The sequence below is a fragment of the Canis lupus genome, chromosome 26 (genome assembly GCF_011100685.1).
Source record: "Canis lupus familiaris isolate Mischka breed German Shepherd chromosome 26, alternate assembly UU_Cfam_GSD_1.0, whole genome shotgun sequence".
NCBI classification, from domain to species: Eukaryota; Metazoa; Chordata; class Mammalia; order Carnivora; family Canidae; genus Canis; species Canis lupus.
In genome coordinates this window covers 27,696,859-27,718,678 of record NC_049247.1, presented here as the reverse complement: position 1 = coordinate 27,718,678, position 21,820 = coordinate 27,696,859, and the positions used below count along the sequence as shown (strand labels likewise).

The window sequence follows — 21,820 nt, the reverse complement described above, 5'->3', positions numbered from 1 at the left end:
TTCCAGAAGTTTTGCCCTGAGTCCAAGTGTGAGAGTCTGACAGACACTCAGAATCCCACATCCCTCATGTACAGAAAGCATCATTTGCACACGGTGGCCCCACCAGGCAGGACACATACTGTACTCTTACAAGTGACCTTCATGCTGTGAGGGTGTTATGACACCCAGGTCTCTGCCTGCATCATGGCCTGGGGATGTCACCTGATGAGCTCACACAAGGTACATACAGGCCTGGTATCCTTTCTGTGACACAGTGGCCCGCCAGTCAGTAGTCCTGCTGTCCTCCCTGATCTGTCTGCTACTTCCTGTCCAGACTCACTCCCAGGAGCTCATCATGTCTCCTGTCTCACTCCATCCTGGACCAGAATCTCCCTGGCCTCCCTATTTGTCACTGGATGGCTCTATGGGGACTGCAGTGACTGGGTTTTCTTTGCTCATGTCCCACGCTGGGACTCTGTGTAGACCCATCCTCCAGGTCTTCCTGAACCTTCCTGAGGGATGCCTACCTTAGCAGTGTTTGGAAATGGACCAGTGTGTTTGTGATCATCATGTGTGTGCATATTGTTTGTATTCCTTTGTACCTGTGTGTGTATGTATGTGCCTTACAGCTCAGATCTCACACTAGGTTCCTAGGCAGATGAGTCAGTTGAGAGACTTGTCAGCAGCTCCTTCCCTGAATCTGATCCTGGATTTCTAACACAGAGGCCCAGGCAGGTCAAGCCAGCACAAGGGGTGGACCGTGGGTTGGCCTGATCTGAGGGGTCCTAGAAAACATAGGTGGTATCGATCTCCCATGGAACATCAATACTAGTGGGAAGCAAGAGACACTGGGAGGGGGTGCCACCAGTGGGAATGTGAGTGTGAGTTACCAGGGTCCAGGCAGAGGGTCTTGTAGTGAGTGTGACAGGGACAGTCTGTGGGAGGGGGCACAAACAGTGTCCCTAGGGAATCTGGCAAGGAGGGTCCCCTAAAAAGCGAGGATGTTCTAGGCTGTGAAGATGGGGAAGGTCCACATGGAGTAGGAATCCAGGGAAAAATGTTACTGAGAGGGGACCTCAATAGACATCTTAAGAGGAGGGCTACTTCCAGCTGTTGAAAGCCCAGGTCCAGGGAGGAGATCAGCACATATTCCAGAAGCTATGGGGACCTAAGGTCAATGAAGGCAGCTATGACTGGCCGGGCACATGGTCCACACAAAGAAAAAAGAATGCACCGACCTATTGTGGAGGAGAGTCTTTAATCTTGTTTCGCTATTGGTGTATACTGTTCGGGAAAATTCTCCTGCAATTCTTGGCCAATTAATCCCCCACAAAAACATGAGAATGCCTTCTGCTGGCGCCTTTGTACACAGTCAAAGGAATGATATTCACGCTTAAAGATAGTTGAGATCAGACACAAAGGGTTAATCCCAATGAGCAGACAGCGCGATTTCTGATTGAACAAAGAACACTTTATTGAGTGCTGCCTGGGTGCGGGGAGAAGAGCGGGATGACCCAGATGGGAGGCAAGATCCTCCTGGAGGTCCTGAGGCTCCGGGCCCCCTTCGGTGGGCGGGGCCGTCGGGAACCTAAGAGCACTCTGCGGGGGCCACCTTCTTCTCCACGGTGCTCCCCTCATGCGTGACCAGGCAGCTGAAGCTGCTGTGAGATTTCCACTTGTCAGGCGTCAGGCTCAGGTAGCTGCTGGCCGCGTACTTGTTGTTGCTCTGCTTGGAGGGCTTGGTGGTCTCCACGCCCTGGGTGACGGGGCTGCCGTCTGCCTTCCAGGCCACCGTCACGCCGCTGGGGTAGAAGTCGCTGATGAGGCACACCAGGGTGGCCTTGTTGGCGCCGAGCTCCTCAGAGGAGGGCGGGAAGAGTGTGACCGAGGGGGAGGCCTTGGGCTGACCTGTGGGGACGGAAGGCCGGTGGGTCAAGGCAGATGTTTGTTGTGTCAGCACCTACCTGAGTGCTGGTGTGGGGGTACAGCTGTGTCCTGTCCATGTCTTGGGCCGCAGGCGGCCCTTGCTCCTAGAGGTCAGGCCAACCATCGGTAGGCTCACCCACCTTCTGCTGGAGAGAATCTGAGTGACAGATTCTCTAGTTTCTGGGCCTCTGCATGGCCTCAGGGTCTCTCCACATCATATATCCTTCTAATCTACTCAGTCTACCCCCAGGACTAGATATCAATGACCCCGAGACCCTGCTTTCTTTCTGAATCTGGGTGTGCTTGGACACAGGTCTCAGGTGACATCCCCCAGGTCACTTACCCAGGATTTCCTAGAGCTGGCATCTCTGGGTTGCAGGGCTCTGTTACCCATGTGAGGAGTCTGTTTCCTGCCTCCAGGCCACCTCATGCCTTCACAGCAGCCTTGCCCACCTCCCTAGATACCCACCTTCTAGGGTTGCTGAATGGGATGGGCTGTGAACCCTGGTTCTTGAACTCAGGGAGTCCAGTAGGGGAAGTTTTTCGTGTCAAGTGAATTTCCAGTTCTGAGGATGGGGCTGTGTCTGTCCTGAGGGTCTCCCTTTTCTGTGAAAACCTGGGGGTCTATCTCTCCTAGCATTTCCGGGTACCTAGCAGTACTATCTCTGTCACCTGTCCCTATCAGGGACCTCGGGTCCAGTATCTTCTCAGGGGCTCTCCAGATGGAGTGGGCTTTGAGGGGACGGACCTCTGCTGCCAGAGTTTCCTAGACCGGTCCTATTCTTGGTGTCTAAGTATCCCTACATGGTGGATGGTCCCATCACCCTGGGCTCCATTCTCTCAAGTCCTTGCTTTATCCTTTACCCCTTGTCCTGCGTCCCCCTCCTTGTCTCCGAGTCCCCATATCAAGGCTCTCCTCACTGTGCCCATGCAGCCCTCTGCCCGGGAGCCCCCTCCACCAGAGACAGAGGCCAGCACCTGAGCGGCCCCCACAATCCTTCCATCACCTTATAGCCCTGCTGGCAGTCTGAGCATCCCTCTTCCTTATCCATCTCCCCTCATTTCCCCTCACATTCATGATTCTAATAGATCCTGACTGGGGAACCGACCACCCCCTAGTCCAGAGAAGAAGGTCCTGTAGGTAGAGGGCTGGACACACAGTGAGACCTGACTGTATGTACATCAGGAAGGATTTTGGGGCTGGTCCCCTGCAGCTCCAATACAACATCCGACAAGGTGGGAGCAGTGGAAGCACGAGGGGCAGACGAAGCGGACGAAAGGCATAGACCCCACAGACCTTTAGCCTCAGCCTTCATCAAGTTGGAAAGGAGAGAAGCATCACCTGAAATTGTAGAGTGGGAGCCAAGGAGGCGAGAAAGGGGTAGACTCACCGAGGACGGTCAGGTGGGTGCCTCCGCCGAACACAGCACACTGTGACACAGCCTCGAACATAAACCCTCTGTCAGCCCCTCCACCCCTGACCCAGGCCCACCTGCAGCTGCTCGGGAGGCCCAAAGGGCAGCCTCCTTGTCACGGGTGCTGGTTGGGCAGATGGGGGTGTGTGGTGAGGAGGTTGCCCCTGGAGACCAGGAATTTCATTTCCATGGAAGGTTCAGATTCCATCCATCCTCAGTCCTGGGGAGGGGTTGCAGAGGATGTCTGGGTATGTCATCGATATTCCCAGCTAAGTCCATCGTTAGGGAGGAGCTGTGTGTCTCCTCAGTGTGTGTCAGTATGTCATTGTGGAAGGGGTGAGCAGGCCTGTTTCACACAGGGATATGATGGAGCTGGGACCCCTTTGCAGGCTTGGGACTGGTGGGGAGTGTCCTGAATGCCACCACATCTACAGCACAGGAGTCTGACGGGGTTTGGGGTCAGGAATGGGAACTGGATGGGAGGAGAATCCTGTTTCTCCCAAGCAGATAGATCTCTCCACAGGCCCTAAGCTCCAGCACCCTTCCTTTGGCAGGATCTTGTGGAAGGTATAGTAGATGGTGAGTGTTTAGTCTCCATAATGAGTTGGAGGAGGGCAGGTGTCACCTGGAGGAGTGTAGGTATGTGGGCTCTTGTCAGCTGGATAGACCCGCCAGGCCCCAGGTGGGTGGAGGGGTGGTCACTGCTTCCAGAAGTTTTGCCCTGAGTCCAAGTGTGAGAGTCTGACAGACACTCAGAATCCCACATCCCTCATGTACAGAAAGCATCATTTGCACACGGTGGCCCCACCAGGCAGGACACATACTGTACTCTTACAAGTGACCTTCATGCTGTGAGGGTGTTATGACACCCAGGTCTCTGCCTGCATCATGGCCTGGGGATGTCACCTGATGAGCTCACACAAGGTACATACAGGCCTGGTATCCTTTCTGTGACACAGTGGCCCGCCAGTCAGTAGTCCTGCTGTCCTCCCTGATCTGTCTGCTACTTCCTGTCCAGACTCACTCCCAGGAGCTCATCATGTCTCCTGTCTCACTCCATCCTGGACCAGAATCTCCCTGGCCTCCCTATTTGTCACTGGATGGCTCTATGGGGACTGCAGTGACTGGGTTTTCTTTGCTCATGTCCCACGCTGGGACTCTGTGTAGACCCATCCTCCAGGTCTTCCTGAACCTTCCTGAGGGATGCCTACCTTAGCAGTGTTTGGAAATGGACCAGTGTGTTTGTGATCATCATGTGTGTGCATATTGTTTGTATTCCTTTGTACCTGTGTGTGTATGTATGTGCCTTACAGCTCAGATCTCACACTAGGTTCCTAGGCAGATGAGTCAGTTGAGAGACTTGTCAGCAGCTCCTTCCCTGAATCTGATCCTGGATTTCTAACACAGAGGCCCAGGCAGGTCAAGCCAGCACAAGGGGTGGACCGTGGGTTGGCCTGATCTGAGGGGTCCTAGAAAACATAGGTGGTATCGATCTCCCATGGAACATCAATACTAGTGGGAAGCAAGAGACACTGGGAGGGGGTGCCACCAGTGGGAATGTGAGTGTGAGTTACCAGGGTCCAGGCAGAGGGTCTTGTAGTGAGTGTGACAGGGACAGTCTGTGGGAGGGGGCACAAACAGTGTCCCTAGGGAATCTGGCAAGGAGGGTCCCCTAAAAAGCGAGGATGTTCTAGGCTGTGAAGATGGGGAAGGTCCACATGGAGTAGGAATCCAGGGAAAAATGTTACTGAGAGGGGACCTCAATAGACATCTTAAGAGGAGGGCTACTTCCAGCTGTTGAAAGCCCAGGTCCAGGGAGGAGATCAGCACATATTCCAGAAGCTATGGGGACCTAAGGTCAATGAAGGCAGCTATGACTGGCCGGGCACATGGTCCACACAAAGAAAAAAGAATGCACCGACCTATTGTGGAGGAGAGTCTTTAATCTTGTTTCGCTATTGGTGTATACTGTTCGGGAAAATTCTCCTGCAATTCTTGGCCAATTAATCCCCCACAAAAACATGAGAATGCCTTCTGCTGGCGCCTTTGTACACAGTCAAAGGAATGATATTCACGCTTAAAGATAGTTGAGATCAGACACAAAGGGTTAATCCCAATGAGCAGACAGCGCGATTTCTGATTGAACAAAGAACACTTTATTGAGTGCTGCCTGGGTGCGGGGAGAAGAGCGGGATGACCCAGATGGGAGGCAAGATCCTCCTGGAGGTCCTGAGGCTCCGGGCCCCCTTCGGTGGGCGGGGCCGTCGGGAACCTAAGAGCACTCTGCGGGGGCCACCTTCTTCTCCACGGTGCTCCCCTCGTGCGTGACCAGGCAGCTGAAGCTGCTGTGAGATTTCCACTTGTCAGGCGTCAGGCTCAGGTAGCTGCTGGCCGCGTACTTGTTGTTGCTCTGCTTGGAGGGCTTGGTGGTCTCCACGCCCTGGGTGACGGGGCTGCCGTCTGCCTTCCAGGCCACCGTCACGCCGCTGGGGTAGAAGTCGCTGATGAGGCACACCAGGGTGGCCTTGTTGGCGCCGAGCTCCTCAGAGGAGGGCGGGAAGAGTGTGACCGAGGGGGAGGCCTTGGGCTGACCTGTGGGGACGGAAGGCCGGTGGGTCAAGGCAGATGTTTGTTGTGTCAGCACCTACCTGAGTGCTGGTGTGGGGGTACAGCTGTGTCCTGTCCATGTCTTGGGCCGCAGGCGGCCCTTGCTCCTAGAGGTCAGGCCAACCATCGGTAGGCTCACCCACCTTCTGCTGGAGAGAATCTGAGTGACAGATTCTCTAGTTTCTGGGCCTCTGCATGGCCTCAGGGTCTCTCCACATCATATATCCTTCTAATCTACTCAGTCTACCCCCAGGACTAGATATCAATGACCCCGAGACCCTGCTTTCTTTCTGAATCTGGGTGTGCTTGGACACAGGTCTCAGGTGACATCCCCCAGGTCACTTACCCAGGATTTCCTAGAGCTGGCATCTCTGGGTTGCAGGGCTCTGTTACCCATGTGAGGAGTCTGTTTCCTGCCTCCAGGCCACCTCATGCCTTCACAGCAGCCTTGCCCACCTCCCTAGATACCCACCTTCTAGGGTTGCTGAATGGGATGGGCTGTGAACCCTGGTTCTTGAACTCAGGGAGTCCAGTAGGGGAAGTTTTTCGTGTCAAGTGAATTTCCAGTTCTGAGGATGGGGCTGTGTCTGTCCTGAGGGTCTCCCTTTTCTGTGAAAACCTGGGGGTCTATCTCTCCTAGCATTTCCGGGTACCTAGCAGTACTATCTCTGTCACCTGTCCCTATCAGGGACCTCGGGTCCAGTATCTTCTCAGGGGCTCTCCAGATGGAGTGGGCTTTGAGGGGACGGACCTCTGCTGCCAGAGTTTCCTAGACCGGTCCTATTCTTGGTGTCTAAGTATCCCTACATGGTGGATGGTCCCATCACCCTGGGCTCCATTCTCTCAAGTCCTTGCTTTATCCTTTACCCCTTGTCCTGCGTCCCCCTCCTTGTCTCCGAGTCCCCATATCAAGGCTCTCCTCACTGTGCCCATGCAGCCCTCTGCCCGGGAGCCCCCTCCACCAGAGACAGAGGCCAGCACCTGAGCGGCCCCCACAATCCTTCCATCACCTTATAGCCCTGCTGGCAGTCTGAGCATCCCTCTTCCTTATCCATCTCCCCTCATTTCCCCTCACATTCATGATTCTAATAGATCCTGACTGGGGAACCGACCACCCCCTAGTCCAGAGAAGAAGGTCCTGTAGGTAGAGGGCTGGACACACAGTGAGACCTGACTGTATGTACATCAGGAAGGATTTTGGGGCTGGTCCCCTGCAGCTCCAATACAACATCCGACAAGGTGGGAGCAGTGGAAGCACGAGGGGCAGACGAAGCGGACGAAAGGCATAGACCCCACAGACCTTTAGCCTCAGGCTTCATCAAGTTGGAAAGGAGAGAAGCATCACCTGAAATTGTAGAGTGGGAGCCAAGGAGGCGAGAAAGGGGTAGACTCACCGAGGACGGTCAGGTGGGTGCCTCCGCCGAACACAGCACACTGTGACACAGCCTCGAACATAAACCCTCTGTCAGCCCCTCCACCCCTGACCCAGGCCCACCTGCAGCTGCTCGGGAGGCCCAAAGGGCAGCCTCCTTGTCACGGGTGCTGGTTGGGCAGATGGGGGTGTGTGGTGAGGAGGTTGCCCCTGGAGACCAGGAATTTCATTTCCATGGAAGGTTCAGATTCCATCCATCCTCAGTCCTGGGGAGGGGTTGCAGAGGATGTCTGGGTATGTCATCGATATTCCCAGCTAAGTCCATCGTTAGGGAGGAGCTGTGTGTCTCCTCAGTGTGTGTCAGTATGTCATTGTGGAAGGGGTGAGCAGGCCTGTTTCACACAGGGATATGATGGAGCTGGGACCCCTTTGCAGGCTTGGGACTGGTGGGGAGTGTCCTGAATGCCACCACATCTACAGCACAGGAGTCTGACGGGGTTTGGGGTCAGGAATGGGAACTGGATGGGAGGAGAATCCTGTTTCTCCCAAGCAGATAGATCTCTCCACAGGCCCTAAGCTCCAGCACCCTTCCTTTGGCAGGATCTTGTGGAAGGTATAGTAGATGGTGAGTGTTTAGTCTCCATAATGAGTTGGAGGAGGGCAGGTGTCACCTGGAGGAGTGTAGGTATGTGGGCTCTTGTCAGCTGGATAGACCCGCCAGGCCCCAGGTGGGTGGAGGGGTGGTCACTGCTTCCAGAAGTTTTGCCCTGAGTCCAAGTGTGAGAGTCTGACAGACACTCAGAATCCCACATCCCTCATGTACAGAAAGCATCATTTGCACACGGTGGCCCCACCAGGCAGGACACATACTGTACTCTTACAAGTGACCTTCATGCTGTGAGGGTGTTATGACACCCAGGTCTCTGCCTGCATCATGGCCTGGGGATGTCACCTGATGAGCTCACACAAGGTACATACAGGCCTGGTATCCTTTCTGTGACACAGTGGCCCGCCAGTCAGTAGTCCTGCTGTCCTCCCTGATCTGTCTGCTACTTCCTGTCCAGACTCACTCCCAGGAGCTCATCATGTCTCCTGTCTCACTCCATCCTGGACCAGAATCTCCCTGGCCTCCCTATTTGTCACTGGATGGCTCTATGGGGACTGCAGTGACTGGGTTTTCTTTGCTCATGTCCCACGCTGGGACTCTGTGTAGACCCATCCTCCAGGTCTTCCTGAACCTTCCTGAGGGATGCCTACCTTAGCAGTGTTTGGAAATGGACCAGTGTGTTTGTGATCATCATGTGTGTGCATATTGTTTGTATTCCTTTGTACCTGTGTGTGTATGTATGTGCCTTACAGCTCAGATCTCACACTAGGTTCCTAGGCAGATGAGTCAGTTGAGAGACTTGTCAGCAGCTCCTTCCCTGAATCTGATCCTGGATTTCTAACACAGAGGCCCAGGCAGGTCAAGCCAGCACAAGGGGTGGACCGTGGGTTGGCCTGATCTGAGGGGTCCTAGAAAACATAGGTGGTATCGATCTCCCATGGAACATCAATACTAGTGGGAAGCAAGAGACACTGGGAGGGGGTGCCACCAGTGGGAATGTGAGTGTGAGTTACCAGGGTCCAGGCAGAGGGTCTTGTAGTGAGTGTGACAGGGACAGTCTGTGGGAGGGGGCACAAACAGTGTCCCTAGGGAATCTGGCAAGGAGGGTCCCCTAAAAAGCGAGGATGTTCTAGGCTGTGAAGATGGGGAAGGTCCACATGGAGTAGGAATCCAGGGAAAAATGTTACTGAGAGGGGACCTCAATAGACATCTTAAGAGGAGGGCTACTTCCAGCTGTTGAAAGCCCAGGTCCAGGGAGGAGATCAGCACATATTCCAGAAGCTATGGGGACCTAAGGTCAATGAAGGCAGCTATGACTGGCCGGGCACATGGTCCACACAAAGAAAAAAGAATGCACCGACCTATTGTGGAGGAGAGTCTTTAATCTTGTTTCGCTATTGGTGTATACTGTTCGGGAAAATTCTCCTGCAATTCTTGGCCAATTAATCCCCCACAAAAACATGAGAATGCCTTCTGCTGGCGCCTTTGTACACAGTCAAAGGAATGATATTCACGCTTAAAGATAGTTGAGATCAGACACAAAGGGTTAATCCCAATGAGCAGACAGCGCGATTTCTGATTGAACAAAGAACACTTTATTGAGTGCTGCCTGGGTGCGGGGAGAAGAGCGGGATGACCCAGATGGGAGGCAAGATCCTCCTGGAGGTCCTGAGGCTCCGGGCCCCCTTCGGTGGGCGGGGCCGTCGGGAACCTAAGAGCACTCTGCGGGGGCCACCTTCTTCTCCACGGTGCTCCCCTCGTGCGTGACCAGGCAGCTGAAGCTGCTGTGAGATTTCCACTTGTCAGGCGTCAGGCTCAGGTAGCTGCTGGCCGCGTACTTGTTGTTGCTCTGCTTGGAGGGCTTGGTGGTCTCCACGCCCTGGGTGACGGGGCTGCCGTCTGCCTTCCAGGCCACCGTCACGCCGCTGGGGTAGAAGTCGCTGATGAGGCACACCAGGGTGGCCTTGTTGGCGCCGAGCTCCTCAGAGGAGGGCGGGAAGAGTGTGACCGAGGGGGAGGCCTTGGGCTGACCTGTGGGGACGGAAGGCCGGTGGGTCAAGGCAGATGTTTGTTGTGTCAGCACCTACCTGAGTGCTGGTGTGGGGGTACAGCTGTGTCCTGTCCATGTCTTGGGCCGCAGGCGGCCCTTGCTCCTAGAGGTCAGGCCAACCATCGGTAGGCTCACCCACCTTCTGCTGGAGAGAATCTGAGTGACAGATTCTCTAGTTTCTGGGCCTCTGCATGGCCTCAGGGTCTCTCCACATCATATATCCTTCTAATCTACTCAGTCTACCCCCAGGACTAGATATCAATGACCCCGAGACCCTGCTTTCTTTCTGAATCTGTGTGTGCTTGGACACAGGTCTCAGGTGACATCCCCCAGGTCACTTACCCAGGATTTCCTAGAGCTGGCATCTCTGGGTTGCAGGGCTCTGTTACCCATGTGAGGAGTCTGTTTCCTGCCTCCAGGCCACCTCATGCCTTCACAGCAGCCTTGCCCACCTCCCTAGATACCCACCTTCTAGGGTTGCTGAATGGGATGGGCTGTGAACCCTGGTTCTTGAACTCAGGGAGTCCAGTAGGGGAAGTTTTTCGTGTCAAGTGAATTTCCAGTTCTGAGGATGGGGCTGTGTCTGTCCTGAGGGTCTCCCTTTTCTGTGAAAACCTGGGGGTCTATCTCTCCTAGCATTTCCGGGTACCTAGCAGTACTATCTCTGTCACCTGTCCCTATCAGGGACCTCGGGTCCAGTATCTTCTCAGGGGCTCTCCAGATGGAGTGGGCTTTGAGGGGACGGACCTCTGCTGCCAGAGTTTCCTAGACCGGTCCTATTCTTGGTGTCTAAGTATCCCTACATGGTGGATGGTCCCATCACCCTGGGCTCCATTCTCTCAAGTCCTTGCTTTATCCTTTACCCCTTGTCCTGCGTCCCCCTCCTTGTCTCCGAGTCCCCATATCAAGGCTCTCCTCACTGTGCCCATGCAGCCCTCTGCCCGGGAGCCCCCTCCACCAGAGACAGAGGCCAGCACCTGAGCGGCCCCCACAATCCTTCCATCACCTTATAGCCCTGCTGGCAGTCTGAGCATCCCTCTTCCTTATCCATCTCCCCTCATTTCCCCTCACATTCATGATTCTAATAGATCCTGACTGGGGAACCGACCACCCCCTAGTCCAGAGAAGAAGGTCCTGTAGGTAGAGGGCTGGACACACAGTGAGACCTGACTGTATGTACATCAGGAAGGATTTTGGGGCTGGTCCCCTGCAGCTCCAATACAACATCCGACAAGGTGGGAGCAGTGGAAGCACGAGGGGCAGACGAAGCGGACGAAAGGCATAGACCCCACAGACCTTTAGCCTCAGGCTTCATCAAGTTGGAAAGGAGAGAAGCATCACCTGAAATTGTAGAGTGGGAGCCAAGGAGGCGAGAAAGGGGTAGACTCACCGAGGACGGTCAGGTGGGTGCCTCCGCCGAACACAGCACACTGTGACACAGCCTCGAACATAAACCCTCTGTCAGCCCCTCCACCCCTGACCCAGGCCCACCTGCAGCTGCTCGGGAGGCCCAAAGGGCAGCCTCCTTGTCACGGGTGCTGGTTGGGCAGATGGGGGTGTGTGGTGAGGAGGTTGCCCCTGGAGACCAGGAATTTCATTTCCATGGAAGGTTCAGATTCCATCCATCCTCAGTCCTGGGGAGGGGTTGCAGAGGATGTCTGGGTATGTCATCGATATTCCCAGCTAAGTCCATCGTTAGGGAGGAGCTGTGTGTCTCCTCAGTGTGTGTCAGTATGTCATTGTGGAAGGGGTGAGCAGGCCTGTTTCACACAGGGATATGATGGAGCTGGGACCCCTTTGCAGGCTTGGGACTGGTGGGGAGTGTCCTGAATGCCACCACATCTACAGCACAGGAGTCTGACGGGGTTTGGGGTCAGGAATGGGAACTGGATGGGAGGAGAATCCTGTTTCTCCCAAGCAGATAGATCTCTCCACAGGCCCTAAGCTCCAGCACCCTTCCTTTGGCAGGATCTTGTGGAAGGTATAGTAGATGGTGAGTGTTTAGTCTCCATAATGAGTTGGAGGAGGGCAGGTGTCACCTGGAGGAGTGTAGGTATGTGGGCTCTTGTCAGCTGGATAGACCCGCCAGGCCCCAGGTGGGTGGAGGGGCGGTCACTGCTTCCAGAAGTTTTGCCCTGAGTCCAAGTGTGAGAGTCTGACAGACACTCAGAATCCCACATCCCTCATGTACAGAAAGCATCATTTGCACACGGTGGCCCCACCAGGCAGGACACATACTGTACTCTTACAAGTGACCTTCATGCTGTGAGGGTGTTATGACACCCAGGTCTCTGCCTGCATCATGGCCTGGGGATGTCACCTGATGAGCTCACACAAGGTACATACAGGCCTGGTATCCTTTCTGTGACACAGTGGCCCGCCAGTCAGTAGTCCTGCTGTCCTCCCTGATCTGTCTGCTACTTCCTGTCCAGACTCACTCCCAGGAGCTCATCATGTCTCCTGTCTCACTCCATCCTGGACCAGAATCTCCCTGGCCTCCCTATTTGTCACTGGATGGCTCTATGGGGACTGCAGTGACTGGGTTTTCTTTGCTCATGTCCCACGCTGGGACTCTGTGTAGACCCATCCTCCAGGTCTTCCTGAACCTTCCTGAGGGATGCCTACCTTAGCAGTGTTTGGAAATGGACCAGTGTGTTTGTGATCATCATGTGTGTGCATATTGTTTGTATTCCTTTGTACCTGTGTGTGTATGTATGTGCCTTACAGCTCAGATCTCACACTAGGTTCCTAGGCAGATGAGTCGGTTGAGAGACTTGTCAGCAGCTCCTTCCCTGAATCTGATCCTGGATTTCTAACACAGAGGCCCAGGCAGGTCAAGCCAGCACAAGGGGTGGACCGTGGGTTGGCCTGATCTGAGGGGTCCTAGAAAACATAGGTGGTATCGATCTCCCATGGAACATCAATACTAGTGGGAAGCAAGAGACACTGGGAGGGGGTGCCACCAGTGGGAATGTGAGTGTGAGTTACCAGGGTCCAGGCAGAGGGTCTTGTAGTGAGTGTGACAGGGACAGTCTGTGGGAGGGGGCACAAACAGTGTCCCTAGGGAATCTGGCAAGGAGGGTCCCCTAAAAAGCGAGGATGTTCTAGGCTGTGAAGATGGGGAAGGTCCACATGGAGTAGGAATCCAGGGAAAAATGTTACTGAGAGGGGACCTCAATAGACATCTTAAGAGGAGGGCTACTTCCAGCTGTTGAAAGCCCAGGTCCAGGGAGGAGATCAGCACATATTCCAGAAGCTATGGGGACCTAAGGTCAATGAAGGCAGCTATGACTGGCCGGGCACATGGTCCACACAAAGAAAAAAGAATGCACCGACCTATTGTGGAGGAGAGTCTTTAATCTTGTTTCGCTATTGGTGTATACTGTTCGGGAAAATTCTCCTGCAATTCTTGGCCAATTAATCCCCCACAAAAACATGAGAATGCCTTCTGCTGGCGCCTTTGTACACAGTCAAAGGAATGATATTCACGCTTAAAGATAGTTGAGATCAGACACAAAGGGTTAATCCCAATGAGCAGACAGCGCGATTTCTGATTGAACAAAGAACACTTTATTGAGTGCTGCCTGGGTGCGGGGAGAAGAGCGGGATGACCCAGATGGGAGGCAAGATCCTCCTGGAGGTCCTGAGGCTCCGGGCCCCCTTCGGTGGGCGGGGCCGTCGGGAACCTAAGAGCACTCTGCGGGGGCCACCTTCTTCTCCACGGTGCTCCCCTCGTGCGTGACCAGGCAGCTGAAGCTGCTGTGAGATTTCCACTTGTCAGGCGTCAGGCTCAGGTAGCTGCTGGCCGCGTACTTGTTGTTGCTCTGCTTGGAGGGCTTGGTGGTCTCCACGCCCTGGGTGACGGGGCTGCCGTCTGCCTTCCAGGCCACCGTCACGCCGCTGGGGTAGAAGTCGCTGATGAGGCACACCAGGGTGGCCTTGTTGGCGCCGAGCTCCTCAGAGGAGGGCGGGAAGAGTGTGACCGAGGGGGAGGCCTTGGGCTGACCTGTGGGGACGGAAGGCCGGTGGGTCAAGGCAGATGTTTGTTGTGTCAGCACCTACCTGAGTGCTGGTGTGGGGGTACAGCTGTGTCCTGTCCATGTCTTGGGCCGCAGGCGGCCCTTGCTCCTAGAGGTCAGGCCAACCATCGGTAGGCTCACCCACCTTCTGCTGGAGAGAATCTGAGTGACAGATTCTCTAGTTTCTGGGCCTCTGCATGGCCTCAGGGTCTCTCCACATCATATATCCTTCTAATCTACTCAGTCTACCCCCAGGACTAGATATCAATGACCCCGAGACCCTGCTTTCTTTCTGAATCTGGGTGTGCTTGGACACAGGTCTCAGGTGACATCCCCCAGGTCACTTACCCAGGATTTCCTAGAGCTGGCATCTCTGGGTTGCAGGGCTCTGTTACCCATGTGAGGAGTCTGTTTCCTGCCTCCAGGCCACCTCATGCCTTCACAGCAGCCTTGCCCACCTCCCTAGATACCCACCTTCTAGGGTTGCTGAATGGGATGGGCTGTGAACCCTGGTTCTTGAACTCAGGGAGTCCAGTAGGGGAAGTTTTTCGTGTCAAGTGAATTTCCAGTTCTGAGGATGGGGCTGTGTCTGTCCTGAGGGTCTCCCTTTTCTGTGAAAACCTGGGGGTCTATCTCTCCTAGCATTTCCGGGTACCTAGCAGTACTATCTCTGTCACCTGTCCCTATCAGGGACCTCGGGTCCAGTATCTTCTCAGGGGCTCTCCAGATGGAGTGGGCTTTGAGGGGACGGACCTCTGCTGCCAGAGTTTCCTAGACCGGTCCTATTCTTGGTGTCTAAGTATCCCTACATGGTGGATGGTCCCATCACCCTGGGCTCCATTCTCTCAAGTCCTTGCTTTATCCTTTACCCCTTGTCCTGCGTCCCCCTCCTTGTCTCCGAGTCCCCATATCAAGGCTCTCCTCACTGTGCCCATGCAGCCCTCTGCCCGGGAGCCCCCTCCACCAGAGACAGAGGCCAGCACCTGAGCGGCCCCCACAATCCTTCCATCACCTTATAGCCCTGCTGGCAGTCTGAGCATCCCTCTTCCTTATCCATCTCCCCTCATTTCCCCTCACATTCATGATTCTAATAGATCCTGACTGGGGAACCGACCACCCCCTAGTCCAGAGAAGAAGGTCCTGTAGGTAGAGGGCTGGACACACAGTGAGACCTGACTGTATGTACATCAGGAAGGATTTTGGGGCTGGTCCCCTGCAGCTCCAATACAACATCCGACAAGGTGGGAGCAGTGGAAGCACGAGGGGCAGACGAAGCGGACGAAAGGCATAGACCCCACAGACCTTTAGCCTCAGGCTTCATCAAGTTGGAAAGGAGAGAAGCATCACCTGAAATTGTAGAGTGGGAGCCAAGGAGGCGAGAAAGGGGTAGACTCACCGAGGACGGTCAGGTGGGTGCCTCCGCCGAACACAGCACACTGTGACACAGCCTCGAACATAAACCCTCTGTCAGCCCCTCCACCCCTGACCCAGGCCCACCTGCAGCTGCTCGGGAGGCCCAAAGGGCAGCCTCCTTGTCACGGGTGCTGGTTGGGCAGATGGGGGTGTGTGGTGAGGAGGTTGCCCCTGGAGACCAGGAATTTCATTTCCATGGAAGGTTCAGATTCCATCCATCCTCAGTCCTGGGGAGGGGTTGCAGAGGATGTCTGGGTATGTCATCGATATTCCCAGCTAAGTCCATCGTTAGGGAGGAGCTGTGTGTCTCCTCAGTGTGTGTCAGTATGTCATTGTGGAAGGGGTGAGCAGGCCTGTTTCACACAGGGATATGATGGAGCTGGGACCCCTTTGCAGGCTTGGGACTGGTGGGGAGTGTCCTGAATGCCACCACATCTACAGCACAGGAGTCTGACGGGGTTTGGGGTCAGGAATGGGAACTGGATGGGAGGAGAATCCTGTTTCTCCCAAGCAGATAGATCTCTCCACAGGCCCTAAGCTCCAGCACCCTTCCTTTGGCAGGATCTTGTGGAAGGTATAGTAGATGGTGAGTGTTTAGTCTCCATAATGAGTTGGAGGAGGGCAGGTGTCACCTGGAGGAGTGTAGGTATGTGGGCTCTTGTCAGCTGGATAGACCCGCCAGGCCCCAGGTGGGTGGAGGGGCGGTCACTGCTTCCAGAAGTTTTGCCCTGAGTCCAAGTGTGAGAGTCTGACAGACACTCAGAATCCCACATCCCTCATGTACAGAAAGCATCATTTGCACACGGTGGCCCCACCAGGCAGGACACATACTGTACTCTTACAAGTGACCTTCATGCTGTGAGGGTGTTATGACACCCAGGTCTCTGCCTGCATCATGGCCTGGGGATGTCACCTGATGAGCTCACACAAGGTACATACAGGCCTGGTATCCTTTCTGTGACACAGTGGCCCGCCAGTCAGTAGTCCTGCTGTCCTCCCTGATCTGTCTGCTACTTCCTGTCCAGACTCACTCCCAGGAGCTCATCATGTCTCCTGTCTCACTCCATCCTGGACCAGAATCTCCCTGGCCTCCCTATTTGTCACTGGATGGCTCTATGGGGACTGCAGTGACTGGGTTTTCTTTGCTCATGTCCCACGCTGGGACTCTGTGTAGACCCATCCTCCAGGTCTTCCTGAACCTTCCTGAGGGATGCCTACCTTAGCAGTGTTTGGAAATGGACCAGTGTGTTTGTGATCATCATGTGTGTGCATATTGTTTGTATTCCTTTGTACCTGTGTGTGTATGTATGTGCCTTACAGCTCAGATCTCACACTAGGTTCCTAGGCAGATGAGTCAGTTGAGAGACTTGTCAGCAGCTCCTTCCCTGAATCTGATCCTGGATTTCTAACACAGAGGCCCAGGCAGGTCAAGCCAGCACAAGGGGTGGACCGTGGGTTGGCCTGATCTGAGGGGTCCTAGAAAACATAGGTGGTATCGATCTCCCATGGAACATCAATACTAGTGGGAAGCAAGAGACACTGGGAGGGGGTGCCACCAGTGGGAATGTGAGTGTGAGTTACCAGGGTCCAGGCAGAGGGTCTTGTAGTGAGTGTGACAGGGACAGTCTGTGGGAGGGGGCACAAACAGTGTCCCTAGGGAATCTGGCAAGGAGGGTCCCCTAAAAAGCGAGGATGTTCTAGGCTGTGAAGATGGGGAAGGTCCACATGGAGTAGGAATCCAGGGAAAAATGTTACTGAGAGGGGACCTCAATAGACATCTTAAGAGGAGGGCTACTTCCAGCTGTTGAAAGCCCAGGTCCAGGGAGGAGATCAGCACATATTCCAGAAGCTATGGGGACCTAAGGTCAATGAAGGCAGCTATGACTGGCCGGGCACATGGTCCACACAAAGAAAAAAGAATGCACCGACCTATTGTGGAGGAGAGTCTTTAATCTTGTTTCGCTATTGGTGTATACTGTTCGGGAAAATTCTCCTGCAATTCTTGGCCAATTAATCCCCCACAAAAACATGAGAATGCCTTCTGCTGGCGCCTTTGTACACAGTCAAAGGAATGATATTCACGCTTAAAGATAGTTGAGATCAGACACAAAGGGTTAATCCCAATGAGCAGACAGCGCGATTTCTGATTGAACAAAGAACACTTTATTGAGTGCTGCCTGGGTGCGGGGAGAAGAGCGGGATGACCCAGATGGGAGGCAAGATCCTCCTGGAGGTCCTGAGGCTCCGGGCCCCCTTCGGTGGGCGGGGCCGTCGGGAACCTAAGAGCACTCTGCGGGGGCCACCTTCTTCTCCACGGTGCTCCCCTCGTGCGTGACCAGGCAGCTGAAGCTGCTGTGAGATTTCCACTTGTCAGGCGTCAGGCTCAGGTAGCTGCTGGCCGCGTACTTGTTGTTGCTCTGCTTGGAGGGCTTGGTGGTCTCCACGCCCTGGGTGACGGGGCTGCCGTCTGCCTTCCAGGCCACCGTCACGCCGCTGGGGTAGAAGTCGCTGATGAGGCACACCAGGGTGGCCTTGTTGGCGCCGAGCTCCTCAGAGGAGGGCGGGAAGAGTGTGACCGAGGGGGAGGCCTTGGGCTGACCTGTGGGGACGGAAGGCCGGTGGGTCAAGGCAGATGTTTGTTGTGTCAGCACCTACCTGAGTGCTGGTGTGGGGGTACAGCTGTGTCCTGTCCATGTCTTGGGCCGCAGGCGGCCCTTGCTCCTAGAGGTCAGGCCAACCATCGGTAGGCTCACCCACCTTCTGCTGGAGAGAATCTGAGTGACAGATTCTCTAGTTTCTGGGCCTCTGCATGGCCTCAGGGTCTCTCCACATCATATATCCTTCTAATCTACTCAGTCTACCCCCAGGACTAGATATCAATGACCCCGAGACCCTGCTTTCTTTCTGAATCTGGGTGTGCTTGGACACAGGTCTCAGGTGACATCCCCCAGGTCACTTACCCAGGATTTCCTAGAGCTGGCATCTCTGGGTTGCAGGGCTCTGTTACCCATGTGAGGAGTCTGTTTCCTGCCTCCAGGCCACCTCATGCCTTCACAGCAGCCTTGCCCACCTCCCTAGATACCCACCTTCTAGGGTTGCTGAATGGGATGGGCTGTGAACCCTGGTTCTTGAACTCAGGGAGTCCAGTAGGGGAAGTTTTTCGTGTCAAGTGAATTTCCAGTTCTGAGGATGGGGCTGTGTCTGTCCTGAGGGTCTCCCTTTTCTGTGAAAACCTGGGGGTCTATCTCTCCTAGCATTTCCGGGTACCTAGCAGTACTATCTCTGTCACCTGTCCCTATCAGGGACCTCGGGTCCAGTATCTTCTCAGGGGCTCTCCAGATGGAGTGGGCTTTGAGGGGACGGACCTCTGCTGCCAGAGTTTCCTAGACCGGTCCTATTCTTGGTGTCTAAGTATCCCTACATGGTGGATGGTCCCATCACCCTGGGCTCCATTCTCTCAAGTCCTTGCTTTATCCTTTACCCCTTGTCCTGCGTCCCCCTCCTTGTCTCCGAGTCCCCATATCAAGGCTCTCCTCACTGTGCCCATGCAGCCCTCTGCCCGGGAGCCCCCTCCACCAGAGACAGAGGCCAGCACCTGAGCGGCCCCCACAATCCTTCCATCACCTTATAGCCCTGCTGGCAGTCTGAGCATCCCTCTTCCTTATCCATCTCCCCTCATTTCCCCTCACATTCATGATTCTAATAGATCCTGACTGGGGAACCGACCACCCCCTAGTCCAGAGAAGAAGGTCCTGTAGGTAGAGGGCTGGACACACAGTGAGACCTGACTGTATGTACATCAGGAAGGATTTTGGGGCTGGTCCCCTGCAGCTCCAATACAACATCCGACAAGGTGGGAGCAGTGGAAGCACGAGGGGCAGACGAAGCGGACGAAAGGCATAGACCCCACAGACCTTTAGCCTCAGGCTTCATCAAGTTGGAAAGGAGAGAAGCATCACCTGAAATTGTAGAGTGGGAGCCAAGGAGGCGAGAAAGGGGTAGACTCACCGAGGACGGTCAGGTGGGTGCCTCCGCCGAACACAGCACACTGTGACACAGCCTCGAACATAAACCCTCTGTCAGCCCCTCCACCCCTGACCCAGGCCCACCTGCAGCTGCTCGGGAGGCCCAAAGGGCAGCCTCCTTGTCACGGGTGCTGGTTGGGCAGATGGGGGTGTGTGGTGAGGAGGTTGCCCCTGGAGACCAGGAATTTCATTTCCATGGAAGGTTCAGATTCCATCCATCCTCAGTCCTGGGGAGGGGTTGCAGAGGATGTCTGGGTATGTCATCGATATTCCCAGCTAAGTCCATCGTTAGGGAGGAGCTGTGTGTCTCCTCAGTGTGTGTCAGTATGTCATTGTGGAAGGGGTGAGCAGGCCTGTTTCACACAGGGATATGATGGAGCTGGGACCCCTTTGCAGGCTTGGGACTGGTGGGGAGTGTCCTGAATGCCACCACATCTACAGCACAGGAGTCTGACGGGGTTTGGGGTCAGGAATGGGAACTGGATGGGAGGAGAATCCTGTTTCTCCCAAGCAGATAGATCTCTCCACAGGCCCTAAGCTCCAGCACCCTTCCTTTGGCAGGATCTTGTGGAAGGTATAGTAGATGGTGAGTGTTTAGTCTCCGTAATGAGTTGGAGGAGGGCAGGTGTCACCTGGAGGAGTGTAGGTATGTGGGCTCTTGTCAGCTGGATAGACCCGCCAGGCCCCAGGTGGGTGGAGGGGCGGTCACTGCTTCCAGAAGTTTTGCCCTGAGTCCAAGTGTGAGAGTCTGACAGACACTCAGAATCCCACATCCCTCATGTACAGAAAGCATCATTTGCACACGGTGGCCCCACCAGGCAGGACACATACTGTACTCTTACAAGTGACCTTCATGCTGTGAGGGTGTTATGACACCCAGGTCTCTGCCTGCATCATGGCCTGGGGATGTCACCTGATGAGCTCACACAAGGTACATACAGGCCTGGTATCCTTTCTGTGACACAGTGGCCCGCCAGTCAGTAGTCCTGCTGTCCTCCCTGATCTGTCTGCTACTTCCTGTCCAGACTCACTCCCAGGAGCTCATCATGTCTCCTGTCTCACTCCATCCTGGACCAGAATCTCCCTGGCCTCCCTATTTGTCACTGGATGGCTCTGTGGGGACTGCAGTGACTGGGTTTTCTTTGCTCATGTCCCACGCTGGGACTCTGTGTAGACCCATCCTCCAGGTCTTCCTGAACCTTCCTGAGGGATGCCTACCTTAGCAGTGTTTGGAAATGGACCAGTGTGTTTGTGATCATCATGTGTGTGCATATTGTTTGTATTCCTTTGTACCTGTGTGTGTATGTATGTGCCTTACAGCTCAGATCTCACACTAGGTTCCTAGGCAGATGAGTCGGTTGAGAGACTTGTCAGCAGCTCCTTCCCTGAATCTGATCCTGGATTTCTAACACAGAGGCCCAGGCAGGTCAAGCCAGCACAAGGGGTGGACCGTGGGTTGGCCTGATCTGAGGGGTCCTAGAAAACATAGGTGGTATCGATCTCCCATTGGAACATCAATACTAGTGGGAAGCAAGAGACACTGGGAGGGGGTGCCACCAGTGGGAATGTGAGTGTGAGTTACCAGGGTCCAGGCAGAGGGTCTTGTAGTGAGTGTGACAGGGACAGTCTGTGGGAGGGGGCACAAACAGTGTCCCTAGGGAATCTGGCAAGGAGGGTCCCCTAAAAAAGCGAGGATGTTCTAGGCTGTGAAGATGGGGAAGGTCCACATGGAGTAGGAATCCAGGGAAAAATGTTACTGAGAGGGGACCTCAATAGACATCTTAAGAGGAGGGCTACTTCCAGCTGTTGAAAGCCCAGGTCCAGGGAGGAGATCAGCACATATTCCAGAAGCTATGGGGACCTAAGGTCAATGAAGGCAGCTATGACTGGCCGGGCACATGGTCCACACAAAGAAAAGAATGCACCGACCTATTGTGGAGGAGAGTCTTTAATCTTGTTTTGCTATTGGTGTATACTGTTCGGGAAAATTCTCCTGCAATTCTTGGCCAATTAATCCCCCACAAAAACATGAGAATGCCTTCTGCTGGCGCCTTTGTACACAGTCAAAGGAATGATATTCACGCTTAAAGATAGTTGAGATCAGACACAAAGGGTTAATCCCAATGAGCAGACAGCGCGATTTCTGATTGAACAAAGAACACTTTATTGAGTGCTGCCTGGGTGCGGGGAGAAGAGCGGGATGACCCAGATGGGAGGCAAGATCCTCCTGGAGGTCCTGAGGCTCCGGGCCCCCTTCGGTGGGCGGGGCCGTCGGGAACCTAAGAGCACTCTGCGGGGGCCACCTTCTTCTCCACGGTGCTCCCCTCGTGCGTGACCAGGCAGCTGAAGCTGCTGTGAGATTTCCACTTGTCAGGCGTCAGGCTCAGGTAGCTGCTGGCCGCGTACT

General features: G+C 54.7%; 2 protein-coding genes and 4 gene segments (V, D, J or C); all 6 read right to left on the bottom strand.

Annotated features, from left to right (window-relative positions):
• LOC119869150 (immunoglobulin lambda-1 light chain-like) overlaps positions 1-21,820 on the bottom strand; it is a 1,083,218-nt gene that overhangs the window by 5,851 nt on the left and 1,055,547 nt on the right. The window lies entirely within an intron of this gene.
• On the bottom strand, positions 1,429-3,452 carry LOC608248. The segment is given in 2 exon segments: positions 1,429-1,887; positions 3,297-3,452. Coding segments are annotated over 2 exon segments (381 nt in total).
• LOC608238 lies at positions 5,454-7,476 on the bottom strand. The segment is given in 2 exon segments: positions 5,454-5,912; positions 7,322-7,476. Coding segments are annotated over 2 exon segments (381 nt in total).
• LOC119877604 lies at positions 9,479-11,501 on the bottom strand. The segment is given in 2 exon segments: positions 9,479-9,937; positions 11,347-11,501. Coding segments are annotated over 2 exon segments (381 nt in total).
• On the bottom strand, positions 13,504-15,526 carry LOC119866080. The segment is given in 2 exon segments: positions 13,504-13,962; positions 15,372-15,526. Coding segments are annotated over 2 exon segments (381 nt in total).
• LOC119877599 (immunoglobulin lambda-1 light chain-like) overlaps positions 17,529-21,820 on the bottom strand; it is a 153,915-nt gene continuing 149,623 nt past the window's right edge. Inside the window, exons 3-4 of the mRNA XM_038575771.1 lie at positions 19,397-19,434; positions 17,529-17,987 (exon numbers count right to left, since the gene is read on the bottom strand). Of these exons, the coding sequence (XP_038431699.1) occupies positions 17,668-17,987; positions 19,397-19,434 (358 nt within the window). The 3' untranslated portion in view covers positions 17,529-17,667. The remainder of the gene's footprint in view (positions 17,988-19,396; positions 19,435-21,820) is intronic.